Source organism: Gouania willdenowi, chromosome 20, assembly GCF_900634775.1.
Source record: "Gouania willdenowi chromosome 20, fGouWil2.1, whole genome shotgun sequence".
Classification (NCBI taxonomy): Eukaryota; Metazoa; Chordata; class Actinopteri; order Blenniiformes; family Gobiesocidae; genus Gouania; species Gouania willdenowi.
Genome location: NC_041063.1, coordinates 13,550,488 through 13,575,281, shown reverse-complemented (window position 1 = coordinate 13,575,281; position 24,794 = coordinate 13,550,488). Strand labels below are relative to the sequence as shown.

Here is a 24,794-nt window from a genome sequence, read left to right as displayed (position 1 = left end):
CCAACCATGTTCCACACTCCCACTCATCAACACAACAGAGGCCAGTCCTCTCCCTTTAGCCTCATTGCTGTTTAATTTGACGTCTTCTGTAGCAGTGTTTCCCCCACATTGTCCTTAATGATTTAACATGACTGTGGTTGTAGTATGACTAGCAGGTGATAGAGCTGCATTAAATAAATAACAGTGATAAAATGTGGACCTCATACATTTCAAAGCTAATGTAACTAGCAGCGCAATAGGAGCAGCTGCACACAGTCCTGGAGCAGTAATTTGATTGATTTGTTGTGACAGCAGCCAAATAATTGAGAGTGAGAGGTGCTGCTGGAGATGAAGCGCAGGCACAGGCACGTTTGCCAGACAGTCCCAGCAGATACAGCACCCAGGTTCTCATCTCTGCCATTGATATCTGCCACTGGTTTATTGTTTGTCTTCAATAAGCAGCTTGGAAGCGTGTGGGGTTAGTGCCTTTGTGACAATTTGGAGATAAAAAAAAAAATACAAAAATCACCAATCAAGATGCACAATAGTAACCAGAGGGTTACAATCACACACACATTTCCTCCCAGGCTCAGTTCTTCTGTACATATACAAACACACCCACACACACACTCCCGTGGGACTGATTTATACTTTGACATGGTTTTTGAAGACATATGTGTGAATTTTAGCGCCTGCTGTTTCACTTGTTTCAGACAAGTGCTAATGATTTGTTCAGGATTCAGGTTACATACTTTACATAATGGCACAAACCGAACGGCATGATCCGCCCTGCCTTTGAATAATTACAGCAAATAGTTTGATGTATTTCTGTCTCTGTGCATTTTTATCTGCTCTTTATCTGTTCAGAAGCAGCCGCACTGTTTGTCATAACCTTTTGGCCTGTGACTCGTGTTTTGTTTTGTGTGGATGGTGGCAGTGTCACTCTGGTTCAGCCATGCCACTGGACAGCGCGCTAGCGAGCGACAGAAATAGAAAGAGGATGGAGGTGGGGAAGGAATGAGTCTTTGTGATGGTGTTGAGGAGGAGAATAATATTGTTAATCAGATGTGGCTCCGTCTGCTCCTCCACAGCAGACCCTGACATCTGCCCTCCCTGGTAAACACAGAGGAATCATTTAGAAAACTGCTGCCATGAAAATGCAGTCCAAGGGCCTCAGCAGCTCTCTACGCTGTAAATGCAGAGGGAATATTCTATTTATATCGCACCAATTACAACAATTGTCATCTCGTAGCGCTTATCAAAATATAAAATTCTAATGATTCCACATGAACATGCATCAGCTACAGTGAGGAGAAAAACTCCCTTATTGTGTCTACATTATATGATTTTACACAAGTCTATGATTTCTACGATCATCTTCTGAATCAGGACCTTGTCTGTGATTAATTCATTATTTTATAGTTGTTGCAAAAAATATTCCCAAGACTACAAAATACAAACTTTTAATCAAATTATAAACAATGCCTACGACTGTCTGTTGTAGCAAAACATATTACTTGTTGGCTGCTGTTGGTGATTGAAACCAAAGTTGCCTGAACTTCTTTTGAAGTAATTCACACACTAAAACATATTTAATGCAAACTGTATGCTTGGACATCATGGTATTACTTTATTTGTATCCTGTTCTATTTATTTATTTATTTTTTTTTTTTGCACAAACAGTTGCTCCCGCAAATAAGAAGTAATATTTCTCTCACCAATTACTGTAAAAAACTTAGCTGCCCTGTTCATTTATTGGCAGTCAGTGTGTTGAAGTGATATTTAACACTAGAAGGACTTTAGTGCCATTGTTAAAAAAAAAAATATATATATATATATATATATATATATATATATATATATATATATATACAGTGGTTACAAAAACATAGGTGTTCTGATAAAGGTTGGAATACAAGCTTTTCTGTTGTTGTATATTCTGTATTGTCAGTCGTCCAGTAGTGTAAACTCTACTGCTTTCCTAGGCCTTACCAAGAAGCTTCTATTATTTAATAAGACTATTTAATAAGGCCATCTATGTTCATGATGTGATGTTTGATGTGAATGTACGAGTCAATAGCACTGAAACTGTTCATCTCAAGGAAACCAGTCATAATTTTTGGTAATTAAAGATACATTGAATTTAATATACACTACAATACAGAGTGTTTTCATGATATTTCAGCACTTGCAGTTTGTTTACCGTAAATGCCTTGACCACTTGGCCCCAGAGTTGTTTTGAAGAAATTACATCTCACTTTCCCCCTTATTTTCCAGACACACTGTTTCCGAAAGATTTGCTAAAGGTCTGCAATATTGCTGAGATGCAATTCCGAAGCTTTCAGCAACAATCTGTAGTGAAGCATTTTAAATGAAAATTGATTTGTGATTTACATGACCAGTGAGGGGAAAATGAACTTATGAAATGTTGTAAATGAAATATTAGACAAGGTGCAGTGGGAGGGAGCGGACAGAGATGGTAATCTTGTGGAACTTGAGTTCCTGCCTGGCAGAACTAGGTGACATTTTACATTTATCTGTGTTCTGCATGAGTCGTAATGATAATGGTAATTTTATGGGAGTGAACTGGAATAAAAATGGTGTTAGCGCCGATTGTTTTAAATGTGGAATTGTGTAGCAAGTAGCAAAGCGGCATCTTCTATTTCCCATTTCCCTGTGATGTGAGTTATTGCATGATTTGTCCTGCACGGCTGAGCGCGTGTGTTATCAGCCTGTTCCACTGGGGAAGGGACGTATCACACACCTTCGTCACAGGATGAAACGCACACACAGCTGTGTTTGAAAATTAAGTAGCGTATGTTCCTCACATATGTTAAACATGAACTGCTTGTCAATTGCACACAATGCACACATTCAGCCTAAAAAAATAACCATGTAACATTTTAATGTGAATTAACATATTATCAATATGGATCTATAATGAACTTAACAATACAAGAAAATCAATGCAGCACCACCATCTAATCAATATTACTTACTCTGAGCCCTGATGTTTTAATTTCGTTCAATACGTTGTGCAGTCAACGTTTCCTTGTATGGATTTCTATCAAACATACGCTCCTGGAAAGCAGTGAGAGTTCAAAGGGATAAACAAAGTCATCCTGCAGCAGCAGAGAAGCAGTGGTAGACTGGGATGTGGCCTGGATCACACAGAGGTCACTTTTAAACACGTTCTCCAGTTTCCCATGTGTGAAACCAAAGAGTCCACGGTGGCATTTGTTAGCAGATGGAGTGGAACCAAACCCCTCACCAGCAGGGATGTTTTAGCCACTGCTAAAAGCTATCTGTGGTTACTGATTGCTGACTAGGGCCTAATTACCTTAATTAATGGTGGAGGTATCTGGGGTCCAGATTTGCAGGGGCTTTTATCACTATCGGCGCAGCTTAAAAGGTCCCGCAGGAGGCCTGGAGTCCATGTAAGTCCCATGGGTGCTATTTCTGAACTAACTGCCAGCACATCACAGATGGATCCTGTGACAGCAAGTTTGAAGACATGTATCTGTTACTTACAGATTGCATCAAAGCCAAATTAGGTGCATAGTCTAACACAAATCATTAATCTCATTATTTTTAGGGAAGGTCTTGAGTATTCTCCCTCATCCTCGAGGCTGTTTCCTGAATTACACTTTTGTAATTCTCGTTGACAAAGTAGACTGAGAACCTTTTTTCCACACATCGTGGGGCGGTTTGTTCAGTGAGCTGTAACTGTGAAATTATCCCCGCTTCTTTCATTTTCCAGCTGCAGTGAAATGGTTAAAAGACCCAGATCAGCCAGTATGAGCATTAAACTGATTCAACAAATTTTACAGCTTCCTCGCTTGCTCCTCAGCCATCCACCAAAAAAAAAAAAAAACCTTACATTCCCCTTCTTTATACTCCCACCATTGCTTCTTTTCTTACCACCTCGTCTCCCTCCCCCCTCCCCTAGCCCCGTCAGGCACCTTGTCCGCATTTGAAGAAGGCTTGTAAGTTTCGGGTGCATACATTACTTTTGATGATATATTGTCCTTGCGCAGAATTTCATTTACTGCGGCTGCCCTTTGCTGAACCTGTTGCTAGTCAGTGAGCATGATAAGCGTATAAGTAGCATGCTACTTCATTCATCATACATCGTTCTGGGCTCTCATATATCTCATATGTGATTCAGGAAGAAACTACAAGCCGGCACAAAGAATGCAACCAGCATCAGCTGAAGTTCTATTAAATGCCACGTACAAAACAGAGCATACTTGTTATCAAATACATAGTTTCATTGTTGCATCGAGAAAACATTGATTTCATTGTGTACATATTGTTTGTGCCGCAGAAGGAAAATGTTTCTCCAATGCAGTGCACATGTTGTACATAATGCCATTCACGTTGCATTTTGAATGCGTGCATTTTGAAATCTGTTTTTTCCTTCAGTCATAGTGGCTGCTCTGTGTTGTATTAAACAGCATTAATAATCACAAGAGGCTGAGTGTCACTCAGAAGTCTCCACATCACTAAGGCAGACAGTGTTGTGCTGCCGGGCATGTTGTGCTGTGTGAAAGTGCTTACACGCTCCCTCAGACAACCAAAGGGAATAATTAAAGACAGAAGATGGAGGCAGAAGAATGGAAAGCAAATCCCATTGTTTGGGGTTATTTCATCCCACTGAATTTCTTTTTCTCACTTTCTTTTGCTCTCTTCTCCCATTCCTCCCCAAATGCACTGTGGGTATGTGGCACATTATCAAAAGCATATGTAAGCGAAGCAGCACAGAACAAAAAGCCTTGTGATGTTCTCCTCATACCCACATTGTCTTTTGATTATTCGACATCATTTTGTATCTGTGAAAGTTGGAAAGGATGGGAAGGCTTAATAACCTCATAATATACAATACTGTAGTTGCTCAGAAGCCACAATTCAAGATGGGTTTTTGACAATTTGGAAACAAGCTCACTAAGTCCTCCTTTGCTCTCCTGGTGTAATTTTTCAAACCCCTAATATCCAAGTTGTTTCTAAAATAAGCCACAATGAAATTCAAATTTAGGGTGAACTAGACTATTAGGGCAACTCTACTCCACTCTATTTCTTGAGCAGTAAATGTAGCCCCTCAATCTTTCTCAGCTTTTACTGTCAGTCAGAGAGCACTCAGTCATCTCCGTGCATCAGGCCCGCAATATTGATTTTTCCACCCACTGAAACCGCCGCATGAACATAAATTTTGCATGAGGCTTTTACTCGCGGCCTCCGCTTTGGTCTGACGACACATGATGGGACCGTGAACATGCCGTAACAACCCATTCTGTCCTACCAGGCAGACTATTTTTCTGGAAAATAAACAACAAAGAGAAGGTAGGGGGTCCAACACCTTCTGGACTCTGAAGAAAAAACACAAAAGACCCCTCTTGACTGTTCCTCAGCATCACACACTGTCCGTGTTGGAAAGTGGAGCAAAAAGGAACAGTTCCTTCATTGATTATTTGATTATTGTTCATCGGTAGATATTTGAGACTACATAGAATTTAGCACATTGTATCTCTTTGAAAAAAAAAACTGTTTCTTACTCATACATCAAAAACATAAAATAAAACTGATGGTTCACGTGACTACGAAGTGCCTCTTTTGCATTTTTTCAGTTGAATAAAGCTAAAGTTATAAAAATATCTTTACCTTGGACCACCTAACATTTTTCATAAGGTACCCAGAGGTGCCTGGACCACACGTTGGAAATCAATAACAATGTCTAAGCGCCGCCAAAAGTGCAATGTTATTGAGCACACAAGGATTTTCTTGTGTATGTAACAACTCCATTGAGAGCATTTGATTCTTTGAAACAGTTTCCCCCTGAGTGAGAACTCTACAACACAGCTTGATATTGTCTTGCATCACAAAGTGAAAGCATTATCTCTCGATCCTTACAAGCCCTCTAAAATTGTCTGGCTGTGTGTATATTTTATTTTATTTTATTTATTTATTTATTTATTCAGTTTATTTCCAACATGGTTGCATTCACAGAAGTTTTGTTATTCCTTTTTTTTTTTTTTTTTCTGTCCGTGCCGAAAAAGGAGACGAGAGAAGCAGTTTGCTTATCCAAGTCCCGTCACCTGTTTATATGTATAAATTATTTTGTTTGTTTGCGAGTGTGTGCATGTGTGGGTGCACTGGCAATTAGGACACTGGAAGCGAGGTTACCGTTTTTTCATCCCAAAAATACACGGGCGTTACGGGGCGCTGCACTTATTCCAGGTTCAGAAGCGTGTAAGAGAAAAAGAACTTAAGCAGACGTAAGAATACGCGCAAGGCCAGATTTGAACGGGAACGCCCACATTTCATTGCCACTCCACAAAGAGTGTGTAACTGGGATGGAGGCGCACAGTGACTGACTTAAGCACAGGGGGAGATTAGAGAATACATGGGAGCATAAAGCCCTATATAAAGACTGTTGAAGCTGTAAGGTCCACCTGTGATATGTACCTACTCATTTCTTACCACATCACTACCCACCAAACTGAGAAATGCATTAGTCAGCAAGCACCTCAAACCAACGACCTGATCCTGGACGACATCGAGCTGGTGAAGAAAGCCACAGAGTTTCAGCAGGTTCGCGCTCCAAAGTGGAATGAGTTAGTATCATCTGCAACTGTCTGTCCAAAAGTTGCATTACTGTCTCAGTCAAATGAATAACGGGAATGGCATTGAATTGGCTGAGACTCCATCGACAAAGGCCTGGTGAAAGTGGCTATGACAGAAATCATACTCTTCAGCTGATGCAGAGAGGGCAGGGTTGCAGGTGTGCCATTATCTATATTTTCATACAGGGACGTGAAACTCTGGACTGAAAAGGAAACTCTAGAGGCACTTCATTAGTTGTTACCCATGGTCGACCTGCACCGATAGTCATGGCACCCATGATGGTCAACTCTCTGGAGCTCCTCTTCACACATAGATTGACATGTGGGGTCCTGGAAGAGAAGCTTTTTGTGTTTGCAAGGCCCACGGTATTGAGACATTTTCGGGGTTCAGACTGTATTCAAGCTATTGCAAACTTCTGTGGAGGAAAATGTCGCCTGGATCTCAGAACAACTGGGCTGCATAAGCATGTGGCTACAAAATATACCATGTCAAACCTGACTACACCGGACCAGTTGGCAACTATCGGCTCCCAGAAAAGACACTTGTAAAACAACTGGCAAAATAAAATTTCTGTTTTCCCAAATGTGTCTTTAAGCTTTAAAAATTAAAAGAAAATTGAAAGATGTATGCAGCGAGATAAGGACAGAAGGTCAGTGAATATATCACAGCTGTATGTTTTTTGTACTTTTTAAGAATCTTGAGTATTTTTAAAACCTTGTTTTACAAAAAGTTTTCACAATCAATTATCTCATATTTGGTTTATGTCATCCTTCCTGAAAAAATATTTTAAATGATCTTTTTTGTCTTTCTGTATTTAAAGATGACTTACAGTGCAGAATATACAGTATATTGCATAAACAACGAAAAACAATAGCATCAGTAGTCACAGTAGACACAAACAGATCTCAGAGAACAAAGGGCCCTATTATCCCAGTTGCGCTTAAGCTATTTTTTGCGAATGCATTTACACGCGTATCTCTAACACATATTCTCCCATCCAGACTAGGACACACTCACTACACATAAAGAGACCCAACGTGCGTAAGTCCGTGAACGAAGGCGGTCGGATGTACATCATTTACAAGGAGGCGGACTGGGTCATGATGTCATTTTTTCTGGCTGACTGGAAACCATGAAGTATGGAGTTCTCCTAACAAATGTAAAAGGTTTTGAAATCTGTTAAAATGATAACACACGCTTGGAATTTGAAAAAGCCTTATTTGTTGAACAATGTAACTATTTATTTGATAAGATTATTGCTGTTTGAGGATCTGCTGCGTTTTTCTGTCCGAGCCACAGTTTAAATCTCTCTTTATTCTCATATTAACGACACATGAACGTTTGTTTGTGTGGAAAGCCCCCAATTTAATTTGGGTACTGTAGGAACATTCAGAAATGATGAGCGCATCAATCATCATCACCATCTGTCATTAATACCCTGTGAGCTACAAAGCCTGCGTAAGTGTGATGCGCTGCAGGTTCATTGCAGATCAATGAATGGTGCAGTGGAAAGAGAAGGAAAATGGTTTATAATATTATGCATTAAATAATGAAGGCAGGAGAAATAAACTAAAAAACAGTGGCAGTTTGGATAGATTATTTGTGGGAGTATCTTTTGCAATAATATTAGTGTATGTGGCACAAATTGTAACCACGTCCAAATTCCAAGTGCAATATAATGTGCGCGTAAGGGCAAAAGTGCCTAAGCAGACGGGAGATAGGCGTAAGGCCAGATTTAACTGGGAACGCCAATGTTTCGGGGATGCGCCGCCCAGAGCACGTAACTGGGATGAAGGCGCGTTGTGAGTGGAGTGGGGGGATTCTGCGCAGCCAGAATCTGCACAGCTTTTCTGACTTAACCACATGGAAGAATAAGGCCCTCAGTGACCAGTGAGGTAAATGAACAGTGAACGTATATGAGGCAGTGATATTATCTCCCTCATCAGTGTGCAAGTGCTCCCTTCTAATCCACAGAGTAAAAAATGACCTTCCTCTGACCACCTTTATAATTACCAGATCTCATAGAGTCTAAATCCCCTTACATCCATTGGAGTAATTATCAGTGTGACTCACTGAAAAGGCAATTGAGACAGAGGTTTATGGACTCACATGGTGGAACGTGAGGCAGCGCAGTAATGGGGAACTTGTTTGTCCCCTCTCACCTCTCTTATTAGAGAGCGACAGCTGTGTTTAGCTGGCAGCACTTCCCTAAAAATACAGGGTGGGTCATTTTGGCAAGTCTCATCAACTACTGAAAGGCTTAGCAGCTTTTTCTGATTAACTCTTAATTTTACAGGGTTGCAATACCAACAGAATAGCATCACACAAATAAAAGCCTTTGATTAAGTCTATGGGAGTCTTTGGTAAACATTGTGGGGCGGATTCACTAAAGGAATCAGGACTGCACCTTTTCTGTGTGTGACAATGCGCCCACAATCCATTTAGTGTGTTTCTCTCTGATGAATATGTAAAGTAGGCAGATCTCATAAGAATGGGAGGAGGAAATGCAAATAAATAAATGCAGTGGGCGCAATGCAAGTCATCAAATTTGGAAGTGTTTGCGGTCATTGTCTCAGCATCAAAAAATAGTACGACTGACAAGCAGGTGCAAACACACGCAGAGATGAGCTGCAGTAAATGTTGACACAAAACACAGCAGAGATGGAAAAAAAAACTCCACCTTTTTAGCATGAGAAAATAATTTAAATAAAACAATGGTGAATATTAACATCCACTGAATAAGAAAATGCAGAGTAAAGTGTGAGAGAGAAAAAGCTGGACGACGGTGCATGTGCAGTCTGGTGTGGCTGCGGTCCAGAGAGGATGCTGTGTCCGAAGATTCATGGATGTCGCTCCGAACGCAACGTTCCAGGAAGTTGGTTTTTTTTTTGTTGTTTAAAAAGAAAATTTAAAAAATATTTTAATTTGTTTATTTTGTTTTCTACATTATTAGATGTTAGTGCAGCAGACAGAGAAGTCCACCAGCCTCCAACTGAACAACTTCAAATGTCATTTTGTGCTTCTGTGCACTCACCCCTCCACATTGAACGAGCAAAATGTTCATTTTAATAGAGCGGTCTCAACCACGTCTATGTGCGCACCTTGTGGCGCAATGATAGTGAATTCCCCACAGCAGGTGAGGAAACGGCGCCTCCAAAGGAATTAGGGACACACCTGGTTTATCACCCTTTATTTCAGGTCTTAATGAATTCCCCCAATGTGTATCAAAACAAGTACATATTTTATGTATATGAAAACACCCATTATTTTCCATGTCCTGGGTATAAACTCCATACTATTTAACCATTTTGGCTTAATTGCAGTGTGACGTCACAGCCTGAAATACCTTATTATCCAGCATTCCTCAGCTTTGTTGACAATTTATTGTATAGATTATATACCAATATAAATGTATATTATGTTATCCTCATCTTTTCCCTGCATTCTGGACCCACAGCTCTTTTACCTCATCCACCAGCCTCATCACATCCTTCTGCTACAACCTCACAGCAGAAACCTCCTCCGTTAGGAATTCAAATGACTTTTTAATGTCTTGGAAATCCTCTGTAGCAGGGAACTTTTATGGAGGCTTGAAGCTGGTTTGTTTACAGTGAGTCAGCTGTAAGTCGATCAGCTGTTCAACCCGCTAGCATAGTTTACCAGCCAGTTTGTTCTAAAGATTAAGCCATGCAAGTCTAAGTGCGCACAGCCGGTATAGTTAAACTGCGAATGGCTCATTAAATCATTCGACAGCAGTTTTTCTTTGCACTTGTTGAAGCGTGCATGTTACTGGCTATGTTGTTATTGCTGTTTACAGTGACAAATCAAGAAAATACCAGATTGCATGCTTTAAAACTGTTATTTTCAAAAGGCCTGCATTGTATTCATTAACAACAACAAAAACACTAACAACAAAACATCAGTCCTTTTTATCAATTAATCCAAAATAATAAAAAAAATGCTTCTTACACAATTTGTTTCTATTGCCCTTTAAGACATTGGATGGTACATCAGCTGCAATTTAAAACATTTTTCAGCTCTAAATTCAATTAACTTCTATTTAAAAACTACTTCAGAATTAATTTCTGCATTTGATGAAAGCGGCATACATGCATTACCAATTGAACACAAAAGGCATGGCTAGATTTAATTTATTCTCATGACCTCAGTGCATTTCTTCACGCTTTATAAACTCCTGATGTTCAGATCTCTTGAATTCTTCTGTCATGAGATGATCATCTCCACTTCCTTCTGATTGCACACTGTGTGATATAGAGGGCATTCACTCGTTCAGAATAAAAGACAAGCAAAGTCCTTTTGTGCACATATGATTGGTTTGACACCATAATCACTCTCTATATTGGCCTTGACAAAGCTTTTTGTAATAACTGGGACTAAGTAGAAAGGCTAAATTGTGTGTTTTCATTTTTACTTTCATTTCAAAATGAAAAAGTGGAAGTTGTATATGAAGTAATGTCAGGGCACTGGACTCCTATCAAATATAACAAAATATGCACATTGTTGTGTTAGACATTCAAGCATTAACAACCTTGGACTTTGAATACATCTGAGCAATAAAACCTTAGGTTTTGAATACATCTGACAGACTGAACAAACAGTCTTTCTTACATCAATGTGAAAGGCAACTCACGGGGCATCGTTGTAAATGCAGGTGTTGTACATTGCAGAGAAAACAAGAAGTCGAGCTTGAATCAACCCCAGAGAGAAAAGTGCTGTAATAGGAAGGTTGGCAGAGACTACTGAGATAGCAGTGGTAATGAGAGTGCAGGCAACACACCCCCACCCCGCTCCTCAACTGCTCAGGAAACAAAAATAGCATTTTGTCTGACGAATGAGCCAGCTTTGACCTAGCCTTTCGACCTCTGACAATCAGTCTTGCCTCGTCCTCAAGTACATCAGAAACTGGGGCTGGGACAGTCAACGATAACAGTTAATATCTACTGTGGCTCTCAAGAAGAAAACAAGGTTTTAAAGAAAGATGGGTTTGGAGACCTCAGAATCCTGAATGTTTAAACTGAGCCATGAAATCCAGAGTTCAGTTGATTATTTTATCTGAATAAAGTTGCTCATTCGTCATTTTAAACATACACAAGTTTATGACTACAGTTGGACTAAAACCTTTTGCCCTTTCACCCCTTGGGTGCTACTATGCCTAAGTGAGAGCACTGCTTGTGTCACGGCAGAGAAGAACTGGTGAATACAAAGCACAACAAAGAGACAGTAGGAGTTGTAATGAGCACTCCAGGATCTCTGACGCCTCTTTGCCCTCGCTCCATCATAAGTAAAGCTCTTGCTCTCATCCCCGGCCCTGTGTCTGCTGGAGGAAGAAGCACAAACAATTAGCTGAGACAAGGCGCTTGGATTATGTGCTCAAGCAAAGCAATCAGACAGCTGTGGTTAAAAGAATGAGCTTCAAAATGCCAGTTGTCCATTTAAAGGGAAAAGGAGGGTCAGTGGTCTTGACAGTCATAACAAGATGACAGAATTTATAAAGCACTGCTGTTAAAGAATATAGTTACCTGCAGTGTAGCCCTGATAATAAGGCCACATGGGGCTTCTTCCATATTCCCTCTGTATTTGTTTTCTTTTGCCTCTTACTCTTTTGTTGTGCCTCTTGTTCCTCGGCGTAATGGCTTGGGCTTGAGGAAATTCTTCAATCGTCTTTGATCTTTGCCTGGTTTTGATAATTTTTTGACAGAAATCTCATTTTGCCCCCCTTTTGTTTTCCTTGTCTGTTCCCTTTTCATTCCATCTTTAAATGGGGCTCAGCATTTTGTCGTTGAGAAGTTGCAAAAGAAGAGACTTGCAAGACAACTTGGCCCAACACTTCAAGCTAGAATTGGACTCTTGCTGTTTGCACAGATAATATATAATTTATAGTAGAGCTTGTGGGAAGAGTGTCAATGTGTCAGGAGGTAGAAGAAATGTAAAAGTGTACTGTTTACTGGCCGGCTCTCTTTTAGCACTTGTGCTGCAAAGTGAGGAAAGAAGAGGATGAGCCGTTATTCATCAAATGTTCACAATAATCAAACACAGCCCTGCCGTAACATTTGATTCTTCTCTTTTGAGACATACATGCATCAATATTTTAAGTGCATTGATTTACTGTTAATACAAGCTTGCCTATGTTGCATTCACAAGTGTCGTTTTTATGATCAGTGAATGCTTGTTTGTTATTCGCTCCTTTAAGCTTCCAATCATTTCAATTATTTACAACTATTGCATTTTATTGTTTTGTTTTTAATATCAGCTTAGTCTGAGAATTCAATACACAATTTGATTGATATTGTTTTTTTTTAAATTGAAAGTAAAATATATATGTATGTGAGTAATAAATCAAGTTTCAAATCAGTTTAAATTGCATAGAGCTAATTTCAACTTACTATCTTTTTTCTCTTGAGGAAAATTAATTTCCTGCAAAAGCATCCTAAATAACTTTTCCCAATGCACTTGGCTCCCGTGGTGAAAAACTTCTCTGAAATGAAGGTTTTGTGAAGGTCATCTAAGAGTGTGTTTTTATTCCATTTTCCCACATTGTTACAATTTGTGCATTTAGTGGGCATTACAGTATTTTGTGTTAATGTTATTGTTGTTTTTATCAATCAAATACAAAGTAATGCTGCATTTTAGGGGTTTTAGCGTACACTTGCTAGCTTTTTTTTCTTCACACTATATTCCGCTAATATTCTGCTTATATTCCAGGTTTTTTTTTATTCTGGATGTACTATGATATTTCTGCTCTGCATAGGCTGAGTGCCGAATGATTTTTCCTTTTTTCTTTTTTTTTTTTTTTAAACAGTGTGAAAATTTATAAGCATTTAAATGTAGAAATTAACTTCTAATGGTCTGCCGTTATTGGATCCAATTAGTTAATGGGTTTATTTCTGAACCCTTCCAGTGAAGATGGATGTCTCTTTCTTATGAGATTTTAAGCCATTAAAGCAAAGATTCTGTCATTCTCCAAGTGACAATGACGACTTTTGGCTCCAGAGAGAGCAATTATATCAGTCTGGCTTGATAGCTTTGTCCTCCAACCAGCTAAATTAAATTCACTGACTCTATCAGTCCAAGCTAAAAACCCCAAGAGGACTTTATTTGTGGCTCCATGCAATTTACATCAGTCTCTCACTTTCCACCCAATAGATCCCACGCTGCCTTGCATGCATATGTTTCTATCCGAGGTGCTAAAATATGCCTTAAATAATGAGGATCTGTTTTTCGTGTTGGACCACTCATTGTCAGGTTGTCACTTTGTCTTGGTTACACCGTACCTGATAAGTCTGGATGTTGGAACCAATAAACACCCAAACCACTGTCCTTTCCAACAACAGCTACCTCATCGCTGAACTCCCAGCTCCAGCATCTGCAGCAGCTCCATCAGATGCAGCAGCACCACCACCAGCAGCAACAGCAACACCATCACCAACAGACCCACACCCAGAACCAGCTACCACCCCAGCACCACATGACCCAACTCAACCATCAGCAGACCTCAGTCCCGTCTCCAGGCTCCACCTGCTCCTCCACCTCTGGACAGCCGCACCAGTCTCCTCCACACAGGCCCAACCACTCCCCAGCCCGAAGCCTTCCTTCACCGGTGACTCCACCCATGCCTTTGGCGGTGAGTCCACTAAGCATGTCTGTTTCCATTGAAAACTCACAAATCAATTTTCTAAAGCAACCTACAACATTCATCAATTGTTCAGGATTTTTTTTTTATTTCCTAAATGACAGATTTAAGTTTTTTGGAGTACGGACTTAGGGGTGGAGCCTTTACTGATTTGCTGATTTAAGGTCTTATATACGCCTATACAGTAAAGGGTTTGGAGAAAAGCATATGGGACAAACTCAGCTGTCTATGTGCTTTAATGTTTTGTTTTTAAAATAAATTATGTAATTTCAATAACATTTTCTTTAAATAGTCAAATATCTGCAGATGTTGTAATTAAATATAACAAGTCATTTGGTATTCAACCAAATACTGCAGCTGCCCTGTTTTCAAAGTAAAGGTTTTTATAAATAAATCAATTTAGTAGCAGCACAAATCAACCAAATAAAACATTTAATATATATTTAATGATAGAATGAATGTTGTCGAGTGTTTCTTTTAGACGTTTGTGCTTGCTTTAAAATATTTGAAAATCTCCTGCAGCACAGAATTCAAAAATACAGACAGTAACAACAATGTTATATTGTCTTTTGTAATGAAGTTATCAGAATTATTGTTATTGTCAATTATTGTTTGTTTGAACCAAAAAAACAACAACAACCAAAGACTAACTTCCTAACACGCAATTCCTAACACATGCAGTACATGAAAACACATTACTGCCTTTTTATAAAGATCAGGATGACTTTTTTCCTTGTGAAGATTTAAACTGCATGAAATGATTGTAGATTAGTTTAGTCTAGTTTTCTTCACGTGCGACACAGCGGATACAGCTTTGATCTCCTGGGTGATGACCTGTAACGCATCTTCAAGTCCGACTGCTTTCTTTGTTACTGCAGCAACTCAAGATCAATATCATCGACAGGACGGTTTCTGGCCTTTGCCAAAGCGCTTGTTTCAGGCAGATTTGAGGAATTTGACAGCGGCCGGGCAGGGTATAATAGATTTAGAAAAAAATACCATTACGTTACCTTAAGTTGATTCAAATAACAGCACTTTCATTTATATTTATTTTGTAACCTACATGATTGAATCAATTCAGTGTATTCACTAAAAGAAATGAGTTTGTGCAGTTTCCTGCTCTAGCAGAGCGAGAACTCTACCCGTTGATCACCTCCAATTCAACTGCTTCAAATTTGATTTTGCACCTTCACCCACTCAGCTGTCCTGCTTTTACTATGTTGAACACGCAAAATGGTCATTTACTAAGTAGGGTTGTCTTTCAACTAGTCTGCATGTGCACCAATTTGTGCTGCAATCGTAGCAAACCACAATAGAAGGTAAGGAAATGGCACATCCAAAGTGTTAGAGCAAGCAAGTAATTTTGCACCCTTTATTTGAGATCTTAGTCGATCATTCCCTTACTCTTGATGAGATCTGTCTATCAGTTTGTTTTCTGGCATTTTTAAGCTACTGAATTAGCATCTTCTTGTTCAAAGCTTGGACACATTTCAGCCCTCCCTGCATGTCTCACGTTCTGTAAATGTAGATTCAGTTAGGGTACTGGGGTTATGTGTCCTCAGGCTCTGTTGTGGTAATCAGCTCCTTTATCTTTGCTGCTTTTCCTTCTCAACGTGCTTTTTAGTCATTTTGTACGTCCATCCGTCTCTGGCCTACTGTCCGTCCGCCTGTCACTGTGTGACGATAATAACCTATTTTATATCCCCGTGGTTTCATTTCTGGTGGAGACTGGCTTGGGTCGCCGTTCTGTCCCTGGTCACATTCATCAGCGTCAGGCCCTTATTGGGTTGTGGCGCAAGCTTCTTTATGGCCAGGATGAGTTGGGCTATTTGTTTCCTCTTGCAGCCCTCTCCGGCCCTGTCACGGCCTAGTGAGACTCAGCAGGAAAAACAGCCTCTGGTTTTAATGGGCTCCAAGGGCGAGCGGCTGCATCGCACGAAACACACTGGCCAGTCAGACTTGGGGCACAGCAGGCAGTGACCAACATACACAATGCTGCATTTCCCCTCAGCCAGAGACACCTTAGCATCAGGTAGTCCTTGAACAGTAAAAACTTTTGTTTTATACCTGTTACATTTATGAAAATCTGTGATTGTTTTCTGAACTTAAACAACAGAAGTTGCTATTTTAGGAAAAGCTCATGCACTGACAAAACCGTTCACCCACCTAATATAGATGATTATGATGATGGAGGATAGTCCTCCCTGGAGGTGGGAGGGAGGGGCCGCATCAGGTGTCATTAAGATATTGTGTCGTCAAATAGGATTATGGAGTGTGTAAGTGAGACAGAGTTGTGCAGAATGGATGTAAAAGGTTTCGTTTCCTGGGTCGGTGCAGGTACTGTCAAAGACTGTCACCCACTGGGGGGGCCTTGCTCAAGGACAGGCCATGGCCTCAGCACCCTCTCAAAGCTGCAATGACATTTATCCACCTGCTTTGATTTCCAGTACGTCATTGTTTAATTTACTGAAGTTGAAAAAGCTTGTTAGCGGGCTTTAGTTTGTTCTAAACCCTCACAGAAAGTCATTGTGATCATCCTTTTGTGTATTTTAATTGAAGTCACTTAAGGCCATTGGTTGTGTTTCTACGTTTTCTTCTGCCAGAGGAGCTGCTATGTGTAGAAAAGTGGAGCTATAATTGCCATAATATAATAAGCATTAAACAGATAACACACCTGTTTTCCACTGTCATTATGCCGACAAGTAGAATCCTAGAGCTATTCAACTGTTTGCAAGAAAAACAGTGCAGAGCTGCAGAGACAAACCCTCATTATGTTCCAATTAATGTCCCATTGTAATTCCTCTCCCGTGGGAGCTGAGTGATACTGAGTAAGAAAATCCTGAGCATTCATTACATCCCAGGAGATTTTTGTGTTTTTAATTTCCTGGATAAAATGCATTAATTGGCTCATTAATATCCACATTAGAGTTGAAATCACAGCAGAGCAGCCTGTGTCCCCTCGAGCCTACGCTCCAGGCTTAGATTATTACTCCTAATATGATTACATTATTTCAGGATTTACCTTTAAAAGTCTGCCTGCTGGCCAACATACAGAGTAGCTGCCTTAAATAACCAGCACCGTGATGACAAATAGACGGGCAAAGATTATGAAATTTTCTTAAGTGTGTTAATGGGCTGATTGTGGGAACCCGTGGATTTTTGCTGGAGGTTGATTGATTAGAACTGCGGTTTTTCTCCACGCCCAGAGAGCTCAGGGATTTGACGGGGTGGAGGCGCACCAAGTCTGTTACACCGGAATTGATCTTAATTAGATCTGAAAGACCTGCCACAGCAGAATGGTCGCGGCGATTAAAATGAAAAACAGGAGAAATTACTGATCAAATTAATCATAATGTCGGGCTACAGCTGTAGGTCTGGTGTAATTTGCCACTCCAGTGACTTACATCAGCCCAGGCAGGGAGAGGAGAGGCAGCACATACTGATCCGTGGAAGTGGGAAGCTTAGGCCAGCCTATCAAATCTGTTATTCTGCTACGTATGCCTCGGCCCCGCTGACCCTGCTGCGCCCTCCAGCGGAGCACCTGCACCTCTCCCTCTGTGGATTTGAACAAATCAGAGGCTTCTTAATGTGTTTTCTTTTAGCTTTATGTATTTTCCTCATCAACACACTTGATCACCACCCATAGCAACACTTCAGTTGATATGCCGACCTGTCATCAGCATGTTGTATGTTTACCAAGGGTGTAACGAATCATCCAATAATCGATTTCTATTTCTTCGATCCAACTACATCGATCTGTGCTCGGCAAGTTGGCCTTTCCGATTGACGTTTATCGATCTAAAATTGTTTTAAAAGGTAATCAATTGATTGTATCGATAAAAAGGAATGACTCATTGGATTTAAGCACGCTGTGTCGATCGTCGACCACCAGGCCCTTCTGGCTGCGTGATAGCATTAGCTCGTTAGCATTAGCTCTGGAGAAAGCCTCAGGCTCAAGTATCAGGTTCAACCACTGCTCATCTTACCTGAACAGATCTTGGTTGTACTTCATTTATTATTTTACTTTTATGTTTAAAAAAACAAAGTAGAAGAGTCAAGTGAACCTAAAATGTATTTTTATTGAAAAGGTATTCAGTATGAGCAGAAAGGTTAACATCCCGTTTAAACTGAAGTGTTGGTTGAACTTTTTTCAAATGAAATGTGAATACAGTTGTTATTAAATGTTGTTTGTTTGTTTATGTCCATAATAAATGTATAGATGATTCCCTCACAAGAAATCGTTCTAAATGAACCAATATCGTCTTTGAATCGAATCGGCATCAACAAATCGTGAATTGAATGGTTGCAAAAATGAATCATTACACCCCTAATGTTTACTAATAGCCTTTGACCTTGGTCCACTGTCTGTCTGGGAGGGATCTGCGGCCTTGCTGAGGTGAAGAAGCCCTGTCCTCCTCCTCCTCCTCCGTCAGACTCCCGCTGTCTGTCTCTCTCTCCCCGTCGCGTTGATCGCTGTCAGAGCCCCACACTGGGCCTGTCCACTCTCCATCCGCACACTCATGGGGTAATTACAGCCTTGGGGTCTGCCTCCTTTCCCTGTGCTCCACAATTTACCACCAAAGCATCCACAGACATCTCTCTTCTTCCTCACTGCACCCGGACATCACAGGACCGCAGGGCCTCAACCCACAAGTGCTGCAATTACCTGAGTCTCTCCTCAGTCCTTCTCTGTCTCTCTCCCATTCCCCTCCCCTTGGCTCTCTCCCCATTCCCTGGCAATCAGCCTTCATTAGAAGCCTCTGGTGAAAAACCCATCGTCACCAAGGTCAGCTGCTGCCAACCACAACAGCTTTTCAAAGGCCCGGCTGTCTGCACTTTCCATCTTTTCATCCACGTCTTTTCATCCTCTTACTCCTTGTCCTCTTCCTCTGCTCCTCCCAAATCTGCTCACTCCAGCATCCTCAAATCTGCTTCTTTTGTTTCCAGCTGAGGCCCTCCCTGACACTCATGTCACCACGTTCTGCTGCACTGCACTTTTTCTTATGTCAACCGCCGTTACAATCACCTTTGTCCAATTTCCACATTTTTAATGTGTTTTCACTGTTTCTCTAATGATGTCGATGTTGATTGAATGAGACCTGCTTATTGATTAATACATGTTTTCGATTAGCTCCATGTTCACTTAATTTACAGATTTGGGCCACCATCATTCTAGAGGATATTAAATCAAAATTAAAATGACGTACTCCAGAGTAGAACCAAAAGTTAATATTGTGGCTTGTCAATGAAAGTGTCAACTCTGAATTTAAAAGGGAAGAGTGAATTATCTTTCATCGCGCAAATTCCTCAGTGGGCGAGAAAGATTTATTGGAGGAACCGTTTGATTAAAAAGTGTACTCATTTTTTAAATCATTAGACATGACAGGGCTATTACTGAATTTTTATTTTGTTTTGACATTTTCAAATAATTTAGAGAAAATAAAAAATATTATGGTCTTTCTGAATACATCAGTGCAATGTGAAGGCATACTGCTGTTTCCTTAACTGACTACAGTGTGGTTTAGAGCATGAACAGGCCCCTCAGCTCTCCTGCAGCTCAGCCTAGGGTCTTATTAATGCACTGGAGCTCTGGCTCTTAAGAAGGCAGAAAATTGCCTTACATAACAAGCGCTTCACAATTTAGAAATACAAATGTGCACTGTTGACTGAAGCAGAAAATAAGACTGTTGCCCATCAACAGCACCACATTTCATATGAATAATTATAAAGCATGGGAGCTAGATGAGGAAAACAACCTGACCATGACAGCTCTACTACTTTTATTTACTTCAAATGAGGGATTAGACAGGGAGAAAATCTTCAGACTAAATACTGGGAAAAGTTACGTTTCTCATGTTTTGTATGGTTCGTGTGCAAAAGTTTGAAGGCACTTTCACTTTTGAAATTGCTCCTACAGTATGCGCTTTGGGTTCTCCGACCTCGACAAGTTCATATTTACTTCACGTTTTTAGATCTGTGATTCTTCTAAACCTGTGGCTCCATTACTCCAGAGGTGGGCAGAGGGCCTTCTTCTCAGACACCCAACAGAAAGACTCCGCTCCCTGATCGGCCCACATGCACACTCAGGGCAACACGCATTAGACGCCCACAGGGGAGCCCTCGGATCGAGCTCTGGGCTAGGGCTCACCTAACAGTGGATAAGGAATAGGGTTTCTTTAATTATGAGGCAGGGCTGTGACATTGAGTCCCCCCCCTTTTCTCCTCCAGCAGCCTCCTAGACACCGTCTAAGTGCTCTGCTCTGCTGAGGAGGCCACTACCCCCGCGGGGCGCGATTCCACTGCCTGTAATTTCTGATGCCCATTAGTGACCGCAAACAGAGCACCAGGCTCGCACAAGGAATACAGCTGCGCAGCACTGCCACGCTGTAAAAAGACCCTTTTAACGCAATGTTATTGCATTATGCCCTCCTCACAGACCAAGTCAAAAGTCCCATTTGTGGTCCCTGCAGAATATTAGCAAGAATTCCACTCTGTAGAGTATTCACATGTGGTTGGCTACGGCTGGATTTAGTGGGTTTTTGTTATATATATATAGTTGGTTGAGTGAATTGGATATCCTTTCAACTTTTTGCCCTGTAATCTATTAGCAGTGCTTTGAATTGATACATTTTACTTTGCTGTTAGATTTTCCGACCCTTTTTAATATGAACTGGACTCTGCAGATGAGGGATCGACATGTACAAGAAGTCAAACTGAAGTGATCAATACAAACATGACTTTTCATTTCCTCAACTTATCATTCCACTTATGCTGATAAAGGTTTTAGTGAAAAAAGAGATTATTATCTTCTTTTTTGGAAGAAAAGACAGAGCGCAGCACATAGAGAGAAGAATGGTGTCGCATTTATTGATCAAGAGTGACCACATCCCACCACAGAGCCCCTCTCCAGTGATTCATCTTCAGGCTTAGAGTTGGCCAATGACACATGACAGGTCTGCTCCTCAAATTCCTCCATTTCTCTTCATTACCGGCCGTATTTTGGACACCGCAACGGAGAGTAATCATTTACCTTTATTGTGTTTATAAAGCTGTGGCATGGGTGACCCTTCCTATATTGAATTGAGAGCATCAAAAGATCACTGGACATTGATTAGGAGGATATTAAATCCATTCAAATGTTATATTTGTATGTCAAACACCAGCAGCGCACAAAGCAAAGCTATTTCTGCCAAAATAAATGGAGATGTTAACAGTCTGGAAACAAAACTCTTATAAACATGAAATATTTATTCCATATCGAACATTTGCCGTTATGCTCATTAACTAAACACTAAGCAGAGCTCTTGTTCATGCACTGAATAGTGTTTTCTCAATAGTTTTTCAGAATAATGTTTTTTTTTTATTTCTCACAGAAGCTTAGAACATGGCATGGTAACCACTTTAAAGTCATTGCAGGGGAAGCATTAGATTTACTGCAACACTGGTCACTGCTTTGATTTTCAACCCTGCACTGGTATGCTACAGAAATAACTGCACCAAATATGTCAAATCATGAGCTGTAATGGTCAGCACTTTCCTGTAGATACTTAATCACTGTGCCATTTCAAATTTAATACATCCAGAAACAGCTAAATATTATAGATCATTCTTCAGCAAGAGAAATAGTGGAAGTGGATCTTGGTGTAACTTATGTTTTTACTCACAATGCTTCTCCTAAACCAGAGGAAATATACTGCAGCCATGATTGATGACGAGGAGCCCACTCTGAACTGCTGTGCCTCACAATTATCAACAAATGGGCTGGAGCAGATTCTATGTAATGATTAAAGCTGCTGTTAATTTCACATGAAGGTAATGAGCGGGGAGATTGACGGCCACTGTCCGACACTCCATCATCCTTTTATCGTTGGTTAAAACGTTTTCACGACTCCTTCCCTCCTTCATTTGCATTTTGCCTCATTAGATCTTGCCATTTCTGAGACTTCCAGTGATATCCATTTCCTGCAGTTAATGCGTTTTATTTGATCAGCCAACCCTTTACCGTTAACTAGCTGCCATTCTGGCACCTCAGATGACATCACTCCATTAACACTTGCCGTGCCACGCCCCCTGCCACCACCATACCTTCACTGTCTTCAGTAATTAAAGTGTCCAACTGTCACTGGGTGCACACCTATTGTATTTGCTGGATGTTATGTCCCCCTATTGTTCGATCAGTCTGTCACATCTCAATCTTTTTTTGTCGAGTTGTTTATTTTCGGTCGGTGGGGGTATTTTTCACAAAAGCCCAAGTTGAGGCTCAGAGGTGAGTGTAGGAGGTGCTCGGGGTGCTTGAAATACACAACGCCAGAAGCAGACCCTGCCAACCAAGGGACCAGAGGTGTTTTGGAGGCCCTAATGGCATTTTGATGTTCATAAGAAAACTAGATGTGAGGACAGGGAGGCTGGGAAGTGGTGGGGAGAGGCCGTTTTGTTAGAGAAGGGAGAGGAGAGTCAGCAGAAGACTGCTAGTGCAAGACTAGATTGACAGAGAGCGTGTTTTCTCTTGTCACTGCTGATTACATTCACTCTAGGGTGGGAAAAGAGCAGGGTGGAGACCGAGACGTGAGGCCGAGTGAAAGAAACTTCCAAGTCATTCTAGATAAAGAACATCCTGCTTGTCATCAAACAATAACGGTATTGACTGGTAATATCTCATCCTGTGTACACTTCAGATTCGGCAAGAAAGATAAACAAGTAAAGACTGATACATGTTTTTATATTTCGAGTTACATTAAATTCAACCCTATATACCTCAGAGTTTTAGTCACTACCTTGGGGAGACTTAACACCAAAATAAAAACAATTACTGTCCCTTGAAATTTCCTCTGAGAAATAAACATTTGATTCTCTGCAGAGAAGAGCTGAAACAAGTTTTACACCTCAGTGAAGCTCAGGTTTAAACAAATTTGTACCCCTGCACCTCTTGTCCATTCAGCTGTGCTCCTTGATGTCTCATGCCGGTCCACGAAAAAAAAGCAATTAAGTTTAAAAACAACCACATGAAAAGAGCAAAAGCCAAGAATAAACTGTAGTTAGTTGGTGTCAGACGATCCAAGCTTCCAGTGATCTCTCCGTGATTTTCGGCGACACTATTTTTCCTCTTTTCGTGAGATTACACGGGTTGCTGCATTAGGTGACCCTCAGAGTTAGACTCAGTCTCCCTCATGCCTTACAAAGAAAAGGTGCATTTTTAACAATTTGCAAGGTTTTTTTTCCTGCTGAGACTTATGTTTTGTCTTCGGTGTTCGGCATTATGCATTTCTTTTTTTGTGCTCTACTAAGGTGGGACAGTGGAGAGCGAAAGATTTAGTCAAAGGTGGAAAAATACTTTAATGTGTTTGTTTGTGCTTAAGTTTGGCCCTTCAAACAACACTAAAAGTGTTTCTTTTTATTGGCAAATAAGAAGATACACAGTGATTAGCATGCCAGTTCTCAAACTGGAAGATCACTGTTTATCTCCTACAACACATGCAATCAACACAAATGCATGGCCAAGTCTGTCATTTTGTGCCTCCTGTCGAGGTGTTGAGAGGAGTTACTGTGGCGGAAAATCACCTGTTTAGATGTTGAACACAGGATTGCCTCTCCTCAATCTTAGCTCTCCTTCCAACTGCTATTCATAATAACGCAGTGGCAGGGATGCAGCAATAAAGCCTGCTCTTCTTTTTTTTTCCATAGATTTGCTAGATAAACACAGTATCTGAAAGGGCTATCATTGAATGAGGCACAATAACAATATTTCAAATACACCTGAAAGCTTCTCCAACAACAATCAGTCACACAACGACATCAGGCACAGCAGATTTTCAGAGAGCGTGGGTTTGCTCAGTCGGGCAGATCACATTATCGGTGTTTTGATCTGTAGCCTCTGTTTAACTCTGTTTAACTGAGCGTGTTGGCTTTTAACAGTGTGCCCATTCACGACTTCAACACCGTCAATACCGTCTTCTCACCGACAAAAAACACAAATGCTTTGCCCCTTTTACAAATGTTATTGTAATGTAAATATATTAAAAAAGTAAAAGTATTTTAGTTGTTGGAATACAGGCTTAAGTTATTGTTTTTGTATAAACACATTTGATGATGTTTTGATCTAGTTTTCTTCCATGTCTTAGTTTATTTTGGTCAGTGTTAAACTTATGTTTATATATTATATTATTATTAATATATTTCATACTTCACGGGTTAATACAGGACGATTTACCATAAGGCTGACAAACAGAGACGGCGAAAAGAACCTAAAACTCTTTTTTTTTCAGATTTTTTAACCAATAAACAGAGATATCTGATGCCCTGACAGAAAAAAAGCACACCTTTATATATTGAGCTATGCAATCTTTAGTTTACAGTCAGAAACAAAATTAATACATGTCACTGTTTAAGATCTTCAAAACTCGGAAGGACAAGTGCCGAACACATAAAAGACAATCTTCCGATTATCGAGGAAAAAGTGGAATGACTTTCAGACGAGGAAAGGCAATATCAATCACGGCCAATTTCAGGCCACCAACATGAAATATGATTTCATAAGACAAATGCG

The 24,794-nt window shown here is 40.4% G+C and overlaps 1 protein-coding gene across 1 annotated transcript in view; it reads left to right on the top strand.

The window, feature by feature from the left end:
• The window catches only part of pou6f2 (POU class 6 homeobox 2), an 82,807-nt gene that overhangs the window by 36,130 nt on the left and 21,883 nt on the right, over window positions 1-24,794 (top strand). The window contains exon 6 of the mRNA XM_028434653.1: window positions 13,953-14,242. Coding sequence (XP_028290454.1) covers window positions 13,953-14,242 — 290 coding nt within the window. The remainder of the gene's footprint in view (window positions 1-13,952; window positions 14,243-24,794) is intronic.